The sequence below is a fragment of the Sinocyclocheilus anshuiensis genome, unplaced genomic scaffold (assembly GCF_001515605.1).
Source record: "Sinocyclocheilus anshuiensis isolate Anshui unplaced genomic scaffold, SAMN03320099.WGS_v1.1 scaffold542, whole genome shotgun sequence".
In the NCBI taxonomy this organism is placed as follows: domain Eukaryota; kingdom Metazoa; phylum Chordata; class Actinopteri; order Cypriniformes; family Cyprinidae; genus Sinocyclocheilus; species Sinocyclocheilus anshuiensis.
This window is the reverse complement of record NW_015547685.1, coordinates 1,276,316-1,291,821: the sequence shown is the minus strand read 5'-3', so window position 1 is coordinate 1,291,821 and position 15,506 is coordinate 1,276,316. Positions and strand designations below refer to the sequence as shown.

The 15,506-nt window shown below is 37.4% G+C and overlaps 2 protein-coding genes across 3 annotated transcripts in view; one reads left to right on the top strand and one right to left on the bottom strand.

Annotated features, from left to right (window-relative positions):
- Positions 1-3,509: 3,509 nt before the first annotated feature.
- On the bottom strand, positions 3,510-9,772 carry LOC107703205 (protein phosphatase 1 regulatory subunit 12B-like). The gene is made up of 8 exons (XM_016505760.1): positions 9,696-9,772; positions 8,802-8,888; positions 6,897-7,066; positions 6,248-6,390; positions 5,973-6,111; positions 4,928-5,004; positions 4,690-4,807; positions 3,510-3,733 (listed from the first exon to the last, which is right to left on the bottom strand). The coding sequence occupies exons 1-8, from the start codon at positions 9,770-9,772 to the stop codon at positions 3,510-3,512; spliced, it is 1,035 nt and encodes a 344-aa protein (XP_016361246.1).
- A 1,311-nt stretch (positions 9,773-11,083) lies between these two features.
- LOC107703249 (3-hydroxy-3-methylglutaryl-coenzyme A reductase-like) overlaps positions 11,084-15,506 on the top strand; it is a 9,319-nt gene continuing 4,896 nt past the window's right edge. Inside the window, exons 1-13 of one of the 2 annotated variants that reach the window (XM_016505803.1) lie at positions 11,084-11,306; positions 11,777-11,804; positions 11,901-12,090; positions 12,243-12,354; positions 12,451-12,538; positions 12,660-12,744; positions 12,847-12,952; positions 13,076-13,182; positions 13,259-13,378; positions 13,478-13,638; positions 14,415-14,656; positions 14,747-14,916; positions 15,237-15,431. In XM_016505803.1, the coding sequence (XP_016361289.1) occupies positions 11,926-12,090; positions 12,243-12,354; positions 12,451-12,538; positions 12,660-12,744; positions 12,847-12,952; positions 13,076-13,182; positions 13,259-13,378; positions 13,478-13,638; positions 14,415-14,656; positions 14,747-14,916; positions 15,237-15,431 (1,551 nt within the window). In that variant the 5' untranslated portion in view covers positions 11,084-11,306; positions 11,777-11,804; positions 11,901-11,925. The remainder of the gene's footprint in view (positions 11,307-11,776; positions 11,805-11,900; positions 12,091-12,242; positions 12,355-12,450; positions 12,539-12,659; positions 12,745-12,846; positions 12,953-13,075; positions 13,183-13,258; positions 13,379-13,477; positions 13,639-14,414; positions 14,657-14,746; positions 14,917-15,236; positions 15,432-15,506) is intronic. The other variant, XM_016505802.1, reaches the window with a different exon arrangement.

Sequence of the window (15,506 nt, the reverse complement as noted above, 5' to 3'; positions counted from 1 at the left end):
AAATTCAACACGATTAATTTGGTAGGCTACTTCTGGCTGCTGCGGCCAGGCGCGCGCCCAGCCGTGTGTGTTAAGAGAGAGACGCATGCAAAGAGTTTCAATTTGAGTTTCGATGTTCAATTTAATATAAGAAACTGATAAGATACTGATTTTAGTTGGTCTAAATTAAGTAGGTTAGGCACAAATTTGCATATATGGGTTCCCTTCTAGACACGAGCGCTGTGTGTTTGTATGTGCTTCATAACCGTGACCCCCAGGGGGCCCGTTGTAATAGCCTGCACTGGGGCCCGTCATTACTAAGTTACGCCACTGCTCTGACAGATCCATTTTCCAAAAGAGAGGCCTTGTGGCTACAACCCTATATTTTAATCAGAGCTTTAAAAACACTATGAAAAACATCGAGCTAACTTTGAAATGGTCTAATGTCTTGATCAGCACCTGACAAATGATTTATTAAGTACCTTAAGTCTCATTTCTAAATTATCATCCCCAGGTTGAATGATTCCATCTCTAATGAGGCAATTCGACTTCCTATTGCGACTAAAATCGATCCTTGCTCCTGCTGACTGAAAACACTGATCTGTTGAGAATAACTGTGAATAAATAAACTCAACATACATTAAATATATCCATGGATATAAAAAAAACTGTTTTTCAGTGTCTTCCATGCAGAGTATTTTACCTGGCTGCATTTGCTCTGCAGCCAGAAGCTGAGAGCCCTGTTTGGAAATGTCAGTTGTCTGGACAGGTTTACGAAAAGGTCCTTTAAATGTCAAAAGCAGCTCTTTGATGGTTTCATGTGCTGCGAGGTCTGCTGCACTCTGTCCCTGCATATTCTTGTCACGAGGGAGACAGAAGGAGAAGCCTCACGGTCTATGCATAAAACATCAAGATCAGAACTTTAACTGCTTTTGAAACTGCATTTACTTTTGCGTACAGACTGATAGTGTGAATGAGCTGGTGAAGTGCTGGTGGCAAACTGGGAATCAGATTGAAAACTACAGAAATATTAATCAGCTCTTACACTTGTTTTCCATTCAAATTGGAATAATAGAGCTTTAGCTGCAATTACATAATTCTGGCTATAACACAAGTAGTCTGACTTAAAAAGAATATAGTGCATGAGTTCTGGCAATTAAAATTGGGACAGATCATCACAGAAATTCAGAACCTCATATGAGCCAAACGCAACAGCATCATGCAGCGGGTTGCATCCATTTAGCCCTCTGTTGGTTACATCGGCCCCCGCTTCTACAAAACCTCTAGAACAGGCCTCATGAAGGGCGGTCCATCCTGTCCACCTAAGACATCATGAAAGCATTAAATAGATGAAAGATAATAATATACACATAACAAGGCAAGGGCTTTCCCACCTGCATGATCTGATATATTAACATTGCTTCCAGCTTCTATCAAGCCTTTGACCATTTGCAGGTCTCCTCTGATGCATGCCCGGTGAAGTTGAGTCTCTCCTAAACTATTTCTCTTGTCAAGAGTTTTCTGTGGAATCTTCAAAACCTTCTTTGATACTGTTGAGAAATAACAGTATATAAAGTACCATGTTCTAAATAGTGATATTATTTACGATTAACCCCAGGGGATCACCTGTATTCAGTGCATCTGCATCATTTATTCCTTTCAACGAGTTTTGTCTAAGCTGCCGTTTATTCCATTTAGATTTCTTTTTCTGACTTTTCAGTTCACCTGAGCCCTTTGATTTCCAGAGCTGTGTATGAATCATGTTTTAAATGTGCTGTTTCTTCAGTGTTGTCCAGTGTACACAAATTTTCAGGAAAAAATCGCCTCAAAACACTCACTGAGGCCACTGAGTCCGGTGTGCCCTTTGTGTTTTCTGCTTCCTTTTATCTGTGCTTTTCTTCAGAACCAAAGAGTTCACACTGAATTTATGTGATAGCCATGAATGTCAGCAGTGTTGAACCATTCCACTGCAGTGCAGTCAGAATCAGCTGAATCTTTAACTGTATGATTCTCTACAATACAATCAGCTATGTGAGGATTTTCAGGCTGTTCAACATCTGTACAGAAAAAAGCTGGTGAAACAGGACATGTACTCGCATGATCTTTTAGAACGTCACTCACTGGCTCATTAACTACCCCCCTGCAAGAAGAATGTGGTTCTGCTTTAGGTCTTTTAAGATCTGTCGCATTTGAAATCAATGTGTCACTTTCTAGCTCTTCACATTCCACGCCATCATTTTCAGTGTAGCTCTTACTCACTTTTGTCTGATTAGTGCTTTGTGCTGTCTCTATTATCTCTACCACCCCCTGCTTGGTTTGAATGGTGATCATGTCTGATTCTTCATCCTGATTTAGAGGCTTCTTTTGGGGCAGTGTTTTAGGAGATGCTTGTTTGTGTCAAATCATTATGTGGTGAACTTATACAGGTTTCTGAACAGCCAGAGATACTATCCACATGGAGAGACTCAATGGCAGGGCTGGTTGATGGCAAGCACTCAATTTCAGACGGAACCTTTTGGTAAACATCAAGAGCTGACTGTTGATCTTTTCTTGCATCTTCATTCTGTTGAATTGCGGGGCCATCTACATTGTTTTTACTTTCAAAATCAACAAAGACATAGTTCAGAACAAAGCTGAGCAAGTAATCTAGAAAATCTTTTTCTATTTGAATGTCATGTTTTGATCTTTTGATCCTTTTCGTAACCAGCGAGTCATTATCATCCCTAATATCAGTCCCATAATGGTCTTGACAACCTTCCAATATCCTCTTTCCTGCTGCTGTGGAGCGAACTTTATCTGAATCTCCACAGTGCTCTGACTTGGCTTTCCCTTATCAGTAATCTGAAATAGTCCATGAAATAAAAATGCTGAGCAGGTTTGGATTACAATGCAAAATTCACATGACAGACATTGTTTAGTGCAAAAGAAACCACTCACTTAAGAGCTATGGTCATGGAAAAAAAGTGAGCTCGTCTCCTCAGCTATTGAGCTGCCATCATTCATCAGTTTCACCAGCCTCCCCTAAGAGTAATAATAGAAACAAATAAAGATAGAATAAAATATAAAGGCAACAAATATAAATTTCCCCCTAAGTGTTTTATGTTTACAAAGACAACCATTTTCAGGAGACAACTGTTTAAACCTAATTTCTTTATTCTGGGAACTCCACATTGTGTCATACAGTAATTTCCTAACAAGGGAAATGAGTAGATCTGCTATTATGCATTTTAAATTACATACTTGTATAACACTACTTACTTCACATAACAAAACAAATGTAATTAATGTAAAACAATTTTTAAATTGTGGTAGAACATACATCTGTAAAATTCCAACATTTTGATTTTATACCAGACTATACATTTTATAATGTATTTTGCATTAGTATCATTGTTTAAGCATGCAGCACAAATGATGTAAAAGAACATAAGAGAACTAATTTACAGAAAATAACCCAATTTTTAAGAGTCAAATGTCAACTAAATGAACTTATCAGATATTTGACAATCCACTGAAACATCCCTACTGCTCTAGGAACCAGAGAAATCTTGAGTGGCACATAGAGTCCAATGTTCTGGTGATGATGAATAATCTTCAATATAATCCACTGTAACATCACTGTCTAGGCAGCTTGAGGTGTCTGATCCCTCGCTCTCCTGATCTTGAACCAGTGAGGGACTCTGGCTACACAAGTCCTGCTCTTGGTCCCTCAAAGGCCACAGTACATTGATGCTAGTCTGAGGTGATGGTTCCACTGGGAAATGAGGACACACAACACCCCAATTCACACTGAGCCTCACATTAGATATGCTATCTAATAAAAGGCAAAAATAAAAAATAAAAACTTTAAATTAACATTAACTTTTAAATTAAAAAGACAATCAATGACGTGTCTCCAACAAGTTTCCACAATGTGGCTTAGTGCAGTTACTGTTAGTAACGGTGAAATATAGTCTGCATGTGCAGCATGCTTCAAAATGAATGGGCAGTTATTTGTTTTATTTTGTCTTATGCATGCACCAAGCACGTAAGGCACTCATTTTAGTCGATGAAGCTTAAGAAAATAGCTTTAGTAAATAAAACTGTGGGTAAAACATAACTCAATTTGAAAATGGCTTTGCTTGCTAATGTGTCATTTTGAAACATTAAATGCTGAGGTGGATATTGTTACAAAAACCTAATTTTTTTTAAGCAATTATTGTGTTTTTAGCACACAAAATATTATTATATTTAGCACACAATCAAAATAAACTTTTATTTAAAAAAAAAACTTTTGATTTTATTTCACAACAAGATTTGATTTTACTTTATTATGAGCTGTTATTGCAAACACAAAATTTGTCAAAATAATTAGCCTTACTACAGGAGGATGAATTTTACACTTGACACCCTCTAAAAAACTTTCTTTCATATCAAAGCCTTTAAGCTAAAAGAAAGTATTTTATATATCTTAAAAGCAATCTTTGTTCTAATTTAAGCTGGCTAACTTAACCTGACCATATCTTTGATCAAAACCACATCAACTGAATTTGAACATATGTGTATTTCACTGTTGGATAAATGTTGTGATCATCACTGTAACTAGATGAGACTGTCAAGGGGTGCACGTTTACTGCTATTAAATACTGCATGAGCCATATCTAGTCCCCACAACCCTTCAGTAATGTAGAGAACCTTTGAAAGAGGCCTGAAACCTCATGGATGGATCACAGCTTGGTTGTCCTCTGCTTGGACCAGGAATGGGTTCAGCTTCACCAGACTGCAGGCTGCTTTCATGCTCACTTGTATCAGCAGTTCCTGTTGATTTCTGAAGAGGAGCTCTTGTGTCCTCGAAGTTAAATGAAACAAAAGAAATGAAACAAAAGTAACTGATCAGTAATCAGATCATGTAATGATGCCACAGTCAGTGACAGAAGATTTTTTATCCAATGACACATCTTTTACTTACTTTGATGGAGTTCTGGTTGTTTCTTTGGTTCAAACTTGGATTAACTGCAGAATCAGTGATGCTGGGTGGATTTTCAGCTATTTCCAAATACAGCAAAACAAACCAATTTTTACAATTTATATTAAATGTTTTGTATTGTAGGAGACATTATATATATATATATATATATATATATATATGCAACACATAAATATACATGGCCTGGATAAAATTATGTGAACACCCATTATTATAGGAATAATATAATTCATATAGGCTAAAAAACAATTATCTTTTATTTATTTCGTTGTAAATATTCTCTAATTTGTATATCAGTGTTGTATAAGTTGTGTTCAGCAGTGGTTAGTAGTACAAGCGCTCCAGGTAATGGCTGACTTGTCAGACTTCCAAAAAGGACAAATCATGGGAGCCCATTTAAGAGGCGCATCTATTACCTTAACAGCCCAATTGTTTTTAAGTACAGCATTCTTTATTATTATGACTGCATACACAAAGCATGGAAAGACTTCATCAGCGAAGAAGAATAGTGGCCAAAAACTGAAAGTAAATTATTCAGCAAACCTCATTATTCATATTTGAAGACCCTATTTCCACAAAAAATGACCACAGAGAACTTCACAAAGCCAACATCCATGAAAGAGCTGCAATTACTAAAACTTTAATCCAAGACAACACTGCTAAAATGCAAAAAATATGTTATGTGCTGTTAAAGATGAAGGTGTTATGATCATAAAATCTGGACAGCTGGGAGCACCAAGACGCACTTCATAATCTGTCCTGGCCAGCTCAATCACCTGACTTGAATATTATCAAACCACTCTGAATAGTTTTGGTGAGAAAATTAGAAGATTCCATCATCTCTGAAGCAACTGTCAGATGTTGTGATAGACAACATCCAACTGTAGACTAAGGTTGGAAGCTGTATTAAAGGCAAACAGCGTTAAAACACCTTATTAAGAAATATTGCCTATTTCCCAGGTGTTGACATGATTTTGTCCAGCCCCTGTGTATTAAACCTGTTTTGTGCATGTCAAGAGGTTTAGACCTGGATCACTTTTAGACTTCTGCAGATATTTCTCCACCAGTATGTACATAGATCTGTCTGTGGTCAAGCCCATAGGAGTCTTTCCTCTGTCACACTTTGATAATGGATCAGCACCATACTTCAGAAGTAGTTCTACAATCTGTAAGCATAAGTATTCAACATAATAATAACTATCACAGTCTGTGTATTTTATATGCACATTTTTAATAATACTAACTAGTGTTAATTGAACAATGAATACTACATCTGAGTACCATTGTGTGCAATTTACACACCTTGTAATACTGACAATATATGGCATCATGTAAAGGTGTAATTCCATTATGTCCTCTGCAGTTGACTTCGGCTCCAGCTTCGAGTAAAATTTCTGTCATGTCATACTTGTTTCTCTGCACTGCCTCATGGAGTGGAGTCCAACCTGAAAATGAATAGACCTTCAAGTTGAGAAGTGTTAGTCCACGCTGCCATCAGGTGGACATGTGTGCTAACTTCGACCATTGGTCTATAACCTGGGGGCCAAATAAGGCCTGTGGGATGATTTGAATAAAAGAGTGAAATATGCAGTGTCCGACTCCTAATGAAAAACTATAGCGGTAATGAACAATTTTATGTTTTATGATATCCTCCAACATGTTATACCTGCATAATCTGGTATGTTAACGAAAGCACCCGCTGTGATCAAGTCTTTGATGTCTTGAACGTCTCCCTTCATCACAGCTAAATGCAGCTTTGTCTCTCCAAAATGATTCCGTCTGTGGATGGACTTGAGTGATAGGACTTTCTCTGACTTGCCACTGAAACCTAACAAACACAGTTATCTAAGAGTACCTCATAAAGGCACACATATGCTTTTGTCAAGTTTCATTTCTACCATGGATTCATCATTCTGAACAACATCAACAAGAATACATGCTGTAATGTTACCTGTATACACTGCACTGATCTTAATTTGTGTGGTCAGGTTTGAGCACTTGCCTGAACTAATGTAAGGTTTAGCCAGTAATGTTGGTTTATCATGTGTAGTCAAAGGTGTATTGAATGCCTTATTGTACTCTTTAGTGTCTAGATTATCCTTCCTTTTAGAAGGCAGGGACCTGTAAATAAACAGCAAATAAACATTTATTTTTCAGTAAATATCATCAGTAATTTTGAGCTGATTTACACTGTATGGAGCAGCTGAATTAAATGAGTAACATACAGTGAGATCCAAAAGTCTGAGATGATGCTAGGAAAATGCTTCTATTTGGCATTTTTCTAACTGAATCAACTTTTTAAAATCACAAATTATATGATCAGCTTAACAGTTAGAATGAAAAGTTGGATTAGATAATATGTCAAAATAAGTTCCAAAGAGCATCTTTGACTTTGATTAGTTACCTAGTAATTAATTTTACATTATAACATTTCATTGTTTAAAAATTTTCAAAATGTTGAACCTTCATTTATTTTCAGGTTTAAATTAGATTTTGAATCTCAAATATTCACAATATGGTTTTAGACCCTACTGTATGTTTTTGCAATCGACAATCTGAAAGTTACTCATATGCGCACTTCATATGCCTGATTGACCTGTGTTGAGTATTCAGTAGTTGAGTGCTCTTCATTGTGGCCAAAGGATCAGCTTTTGTTCCAACTGTTTTGCCATTTATTCTCACTGAACGTCTCAAAGTAGGCCAAGACTGCTGGTGAGAAGCATCTAATGAGATGGTGCCATTTATGGGAATGGGTCTCAACACTAGGGGGCAGAAGTTACATACGAATTAGCCAAAGATCAGAAGTCTGAACTGCTTATCGATTCTCCAAAACCGTGAAATAGGGTGGATCAGGTGTGTAGCTCACTAGGGATGGGCGATACCACTTATTTTGTTTTCGATACGATACTGATATTTTTCAAGGCAGTATCGTCGATATCGATACCGATTCGATACTTCTGAATTAAACTTTTAAATTATGAAATTTATTAAATAATGAAATTACTAAGAGTAAAATGGGTAATGATAAGCACTTAACTTTATGTTTAAAACACATTTTAACATTCAATACGCCTTAATTGTAATTTATTAGGTTATATTTTTGTTTACACATGGTTCAGATATGTTTTTTGTTTACACGTGATTCAAATCTATAAATACTACAGTTGAACTATGGTCACTTTAGTAAAATCATGGTTCATTATCATAAGGGACTGCCAGTGACAGGCTGTTTTATGAATAAAATGCAACCTTTTTATTCTGACAGTGTATGATTTCTATTAACATTACAGAATAGAACATGATCAATATTATCTTTCAACGTTCAATTTAAATAACTGTAATTGCACAAACTATGTAGGCTACAATTTCAGTTTGTTTATTGTGAAATAACTCTGTCCTTCTGTCCTCTGATAAGCATTGTTCAGGGATGCTGTTCCCAAAAGATTTAATGCTTTCTTATGATACTTTTGGGAAAAGCAGCCCTGTTTGAATGCACTATCATAAGTGAGTGAACGCTCTCTGACGATTAGTTCTGTCTTGCAACATTTGCGTGTGTTCAGATGAGCAGGAAAATAGTTATATCCTACACAATTACTCGCTAACAAAGGTTATTCGTCCAATTCAATGCATATTTGTACGGTTTTTTTTTTATTAACAAAATCACTGGTAAATAAAACACACCTTAGTATCGATATTTTTTGTTTGAGTATCGATACTTTCGATACTCGCGTCAGTATCGATATATCGATACTTTGGATCGATACGCCCATCCCTATAGCTCACATTGCAAACGTTTTGAAGAGCTATTTATCTAGTTGAGGATCTTATGAAACTTGTTTAAAGTTCGAAGGTTTACTTTTCCAGACTAGGTGCATCAACTGGATTACCTTCTCTGGGTTCCCTTTCTGAAGAACTTTCTTCTTCGTTAACAAGAGCTTTAACTCTGATAAACACAGAGCAAAGCAAATTATTATTCTGTGAATTTTACAGTTGAATGCATATTTTTTTAAGTCTAAAAAAGGTTTACAAACCTTGCAGGACTTGTTGGTGTAACCACAGTGCTGTGGGTTTGCTTGTAACAAAATAATAGAGACTTCAACACATAATATATGTAGAAATGCTGAAGTGTAGATTTGATTAGGACCTCAGCATGTGCCGTCTAATGTAATCTACCTGTTTTGTAGTGAATGTCTTTCTGCTTTGTCCAGTGAGACACTGCAGGTCAATCTGCGGGGAAATCTCTGTCAAACAAAGAGACTACTTCAGCTGCTGCTGGAACTGTACAGTGAATGCTAGTATAATTAGTGGTGCTTACTAAGACCGATTCTCAAACCGTCTTGAACCGATTCTAAAGATTCGAGTCACTTGATAAATCAACGACTACTGTACTGTGTAGTAAGCAACAACACCCTAGCATCATGGATACAAATTTCGCAGATTCAAGCACAACTAAAAAAAAATCTAGGGAAAAAAAAACTCTTTAGTGGACCGAAAGCGAAAATGGCATTAACGTTACTGAAGAAATGACCCGCGGACGAGCTTAGTTTGACTACAGTAACGTTATATGATCATACCTTCACTCAGCACACGAAGAGAGGCGACAGTGGGGGATGAGAACTGATGTTCTGTCAACATCAACCTACAATAATACATCAACCAGTAGTTAGCATTGCAAATCTGACATTTTCGCTCCATTTATTGGCGCAGAACATAACGTAGAAACGCATCCGTTAGCCGTTAATGAGTTGACCTGCTGAGGTAAAAACCCTGGTCTGCTTCACCACTGTCGTCGTCGGTCGCGATGGTTTCCTCCTGCTCTAAATCCATATTTGTTTGCATTTAACAATACGACACAAGACACTAAATATAAACGCAACGTCTCGTTACATTGGGAATATTTAGCAACGGATGAAGGTGTGTTATCATTTCTGTTGTTTTTTGGCGGCAAATTGGGTTAATAGCTCTAATCTGATTGGTCAAATCAAGATCTGATAGAGAGGGGTTTTTAATGTTTCTATTATTATTATTATTATTTTAATCTGTTGTCTTAAAATAATATACATAAATAGATTAAAAATCATTAAGATCTTAGCAATTGCTTTATTCATAAACGTTTTTGTTTACTTTTAAAGATGCACTAATTTTCCTAATTAAAAATGACTTAAAATGACCGTATAAAATGAATTCTATTTTTGAAAAATGTTTACAGACTACACTGCTTTATTCTCGTGTTATCGAACATTATGGCTGATAACAGGGCATCTATAAAAACACCAACTACATAAGTGATTTGCTTTTGTATGGTGATGAGTAAGAATTCAGGCAAACTTAGTTTACATTTACATTTACATTTAGTCATTTAGCAGACGCTTTTATCCAAAGCGACTTACAAACGAGGACAATAAAAGCAGTCAAAACTAACAAAAGAGCAACAATATATAAGTGCAAATGACAAGTCTCGGTTAGCCTAACGCAGTACACGTAGCAAGGTGTATATATATATATATAGTTCTGAGAAGAATTTATCATGTCGGTGGCACGCATTTCTAAAGTTCAGTAGATACATACAAGAGCGCCTGCAACACCCCTACATCACACACATACTTGCTGATCATCTTTATATAAATCAGTTTAAAGAATACAGAGATCTGAAAAGCTGCTATATACAAAGTAAACGAGCACAGATATTTGCAGGCCAAATTACTATATGCTAATTACTGGCTTTTTTATTTGATTATAGATCTATTTATTATATTATTTTTTATTATTTTAAGTTATAAATTCTGAAATGTTTAATGAAAACAGAACAAACATTAGATCAGATTATTGTTATTGTTAAAAAAATAAAAGGTTAGCCAGATTAATTAACATTCCTTATTCCTGTATCTATTATAGTTAACGTTACCAGGTCGGATATTTTTGCGGTCAAGGCTGGGCCAAGGTTCACACACCGACCTCATACAAATTCAAATGATGGCCAGATCACGCGTCCTCCGTCAGGACCAGCACCATGGTCAGGACACGCCCTCAACAACATTCGCAGGAAAGTGGGCGTGGCTTTGTCGCGTAGCTGTATGGTTCGAGGATTTGATTGGCTCTCCGCTCTACTGACGCAGAGCCATGCCATCGCTTCATAAGCTAGGAGGATGCCGGTTTTGGCGACCGGAGTCCTCAAACGTCGCGGGATATGGATTAATATCGTCTATATTTATTTATTTCGGCCACTCTAATCATGAAAAGCACCGCTAAATGTTAATTTATAATAGTGAATATATATATAGGCTTTTATTTAATCAGCCGCATATGTGGAGGTGATTTGCTCTTGGTGTACTAATTCGTAAACCCTCATTGACCCTTATTGGTAAGTAGCCGCATCAGATCTACAGCCAAAGCTTTTATTTTAGACATGCCTAGTTAGTGTTGTCCATGATCCAAGTTTCGAATGTCGATTTTTTTCCCCCAGTTAATTTCGGCATGATTGAATCAGTGACTCATGTTTTATCATCACTGTTGGTGATGTAGGCTTAGAAAGCAGAACACGAAATGTAGGTGTTTAGGTGACTCAGCTTTTTGTGTGTGTATGTGTGTGTCTATATATATATATATATATATATATATAATTTGAAATATATATATTTATGTCAAGCCATCTGATGCTACTGTAGTATAGTGTAAATTCAGTAATAAAGACCATTTCTATAAACAACTCAAAAACAACTTTTATTTAAATAAAATATAAGTTATACCCTTGGAGCACTTTAAGTGTTTTTTTATATAATTTTTTTTTTGTAATGTTTTTTCTTGCATGATTTCATACTTCTGAAACTGCAGCGTTGACAGAATAAATGACAGAAATGAGGTGACAGAATAAAGTTCGTAATTCATAAATCTGCCATTGTAATCCTGTTTGACAAGTTTCCTTTCTTTTCTCACATTTGCTTTCTGTCATCTACAGTAACTGACTGTAACACACCTTCAAAATGCTGACGAGACTTTTCCGAATCCACGGCCTCTTTGTGGCCTCCCATCCTTGGGAAGTCATTGTGGCTACTGTGACTCTCACCATCTGCATGATGTCCATGAATATGTTCACTGGAAATAACCAGATTTGTGGCTGGAACTTTGATTGCCCCAAATTGGAGGAGGTACAGTGTGTTACTGTGGAAATAAATGTTGTATTGCTTTCATAAATTTGATGCTCATGGTGGCAGTTAAAGTGAAGATTTATCTACTGATATTGTGTCATTAAATTAAATTATTATCCCCGTTGTTTTTTTCCTCTCTGTTTTGTCTTCAGCTAATCTTAAGCAGTGATATCATTATCCTGACAATCACAAGATGCATAGCGATCGTCTATATTTACTTTCAGTTCCAAAATCTTCGACAGTTAGGATCCAAATACATATTGGGTGAGTTGTAGTTTTTTAACCTGTTTAAAAAAAAAGGAGTTTGTAGTGTAACATGAATTACAAGTGTTAATGTTTATATTAACATTTCTTTTTCAGGCATTGCAGGACTTTTCACAATATTCTCCAGTTTTGTGTTCAGCACAGTTGTGATTCACTTCCTGGACAAGGAGCTGACAGGTCTCAAGTATGGACATTTGTGTCTTGTATCACTCTCACAAGAAATCTTTGAAGTACTGCTTTGTTTTTGGAAAATAATTTGTAAATATATAATGTTAAATGTTTATATTTTGTATTAATTTTCCAAGTGAGGCCTTGCCATTCTTTCTGCTGTTGATTGACCTCTCCAAAGCATGTGCTCTGGCCAAGTTTGCATTGAGTTCAAACTCACAGGTACTTTACCTTTTCACCTACATTAAAATTGGGTTTAAATAAATAGGACTAATCATGTCAGTCTTAAGTTTTTCGTAAATGGCTTTTTTGGCTGTCCTGCAGGATGAGGTGAGAGAGAATATTGCCAAAGGAATGGCTGTTTTAGGACCCACTTTTACTCTTGATGCCCTTGTGGAGTGCCTGGTGATCGGTGTAGGGACAATGTCAGGTAAACTTCACCCTTCCACATTAGACAGAAAATCAGCACAGGTGGAATGTGCTAAAATTAAACAGACTTGTTTAACTCGGCAGCAGTGATCTTTATTTTGTCCTTTATATTGTTTTCCTGCAGGTGTGCGACAGCTTGAGATCATGTGCTGCTTTGGTTGCATGTCTGTCCTGGCTAACTACTTTGTGTTCATGACATTCTTCCCGGCCTGTGTCTCTCTTGTGCTGGAGGTATGTAAGCATATTTCAGTGCAGTACATATAGAGGAAGACTAGAACATATTCTAACATGTGCCTATTTTACATAGTTGTCTAGAGAGAGCAGGGAGGGACGACCCATCTGGCAGCTGAGTCACTTTGCTAGAGTTCTGGAGGAGGAAGAGGACAACAAGCCTAACCCTGTCACACAAAGAGTCAAAATGATCATGGTACGCAGTGAACCAAAAACACTACAGTCTTTTGATACTGGGATTTATGATATTGAAGGTTTTGTTTCTAATGGTCTGGATCATTTTTAATATTTGCAGTCTCTTGGCCTGGTCATGGTTCACGCTCATAGCCGGTGGATTGCAGATCCCACGTCAAGTAATGGAACTCGTGATCTTCCTGAAGTTGGAGTGAGTCTGAATGACAATATGCCCAAGAGAATTGAGCCAGACATGCCCCTTTGGCACTTTTACCTATCCAGGTAGGCACACTTCAGAGATTTTATTCATTTAATTAATAAGAATGTTTTGGCCATTAATGTTTTCTTAAAATTCTATGTATCAGTAGTTCAAAATTCACAGTTCTATGTATCAATTTGACTATAGATACACAACATTATAATGTGCAGTATAAACATTTGACATAGAAATCTATTTTGAGATTTGCTAAAGATTGCATTTAACAGTGTTTAGTGAGTGTTAGTGTATATCAGTTTAGTGAGTGTTAGATAACAGCAAAGATAATCTTAATGTAAAAATAGGAGAAATGAGCATGCACAATTAATTATCCAAAATCAATAGATACAATAAAAAAACTCTAATATTGGCTGATAAGCAGTGTGGTACTGATATATTGTGCATTGTTAATAAGTGACGTGACATGTGGCCAAGTATGGTGACCCATACTCGGAATTAGTGCTCTGCATTTATCCCATCCTAAGTGCACACATACAGCAGTGAACACACACACACCGTGAACACACACCCGGAGCAGTGGGCAGCCATTTATGCTGCGGCGCCCGGGGAGCAGTTGGGGGTTCGGTGCCTTGCTCAAGGGCACCTCAGTCATGGTACTGAAGGTGGAAGAGAGCGCTGTACATTCACTCCCCCCACCTACAATCCCTGCTGGTACGAGACTCGAACCCGCAACCTTTGGGTTACGAGTCCGACTCTCTAACCATTAGGCCATGACTTCCCCATAATAATAGTAACAATAGCAAGGATATGATGTGATTATTATTTTATTCTGTGCATTTAGGATGATCAGCATGGACATTGAGCAGGTGATCACACTGGGTCTCGCCCTGTTCCTGGCTGTGAAGTACATTTTCTTCGAACAGGTGGAGATGGAGTCTACCTTGTCCCTGAAAGTGCCCACTCCAAGCTCCATGCTCTCTCAGAAATGGTCTCCTGATCAGTGCTGTAGGAAAGAGGTTCCCAGTTCCAGCAAGCCTGAGAAAACCCCAACTCCCCCTCCAGTTGTTACCAAAGAAGAAAGAGGTATTCTCTTCTTACTTTTACATTTTTGTGTTAATTTTCTGCAAACCCAACACCCTATAGTGGAATCTAACTGTAGTTTCTCTCCTTCAGATTTAGTGATTCGGCCCCTACCTGCCCCGAAAGAGCCTGGGCATAAAAGTACTTTTGTTTTGGGAGAGGATGAAACTCAGGAAATTGTTGATGTGTCGGAGTCTGTGATCAGTTTACCTGCTGAACCCAGACCTGTGGAAGACTGTCTCTCCATTCTGAAAAACCCAGATGTAAGAGCGTTGTCAAATATCCATTTCTACAGTGATACTGTTGTTCTCTTTCTTGCGTAAAGATTATCTCTGGGTTCACTGTGGGACTGAAACCTGTGGTTATTTTTTACCTCAGAGTTGACCCATGTAATCTCTAATGAGATCTTCCTTTTACTCTTTACACACTTACTCTTAGCCAATTAGTTTATGACATTAGACAAGATCAGAAGCATGCAGTGAAACTGTTTACTTCTAAGAGTAGACTTCTGTTACCTAAAGTCCAAGTATAATCACAGTATATGTGTGTGAGTATTTAAGTGTCACCTCTTCTGACCCCGCAGATGGGTGCTCGCTACCTCAGCGATGAAGAGGTGATCGTGTTGGTGAACTCCAAGCACATCCCAGCTTACAAATTGGAGGCCATGATGGAGACCCCTGAGAGAGGGGTGATGATCCGTAGAAAAATGCTCAGCCCCAAATTCCCAGAGCCCACAGCTCTCACCTGCCTGCCTTATAAAGACTACGACTACTCTAAGGTAAGACATCAGCTCATTACATCATACATCATTTGTGACCCTGGACCACAAAACCAGGCATAAGGGTCAATTTTT

What these genes read in the sequence shown, in the direction of transcription:
- LOC107703205 (XM_016505760.1), bottom strand. Translation starts at nt 9,772, where the DNA reads ATGGATTTAGAGCAGGAGGAAACCATCGCGACCGACGACGACAGTGGT. An exon ending in CAGGGTTTTTACCTCAGCAG is followed by an intron (nt 8,889 to 9,695) that starts GTCAACTCATTA and finishes TGTGTTTATCAG; the next exon opens with AGTTAAAGCTCTTGTTAACG. An exon ending in GAAGTCTAAAAGTGATCCAG is followed by an intron (nt 5,005 to 5,972) that starts GTCTAAACCTCT and finishes ATTTGGAAATAG; the next exon opens with CTGAAAATCCACCCAGCATC.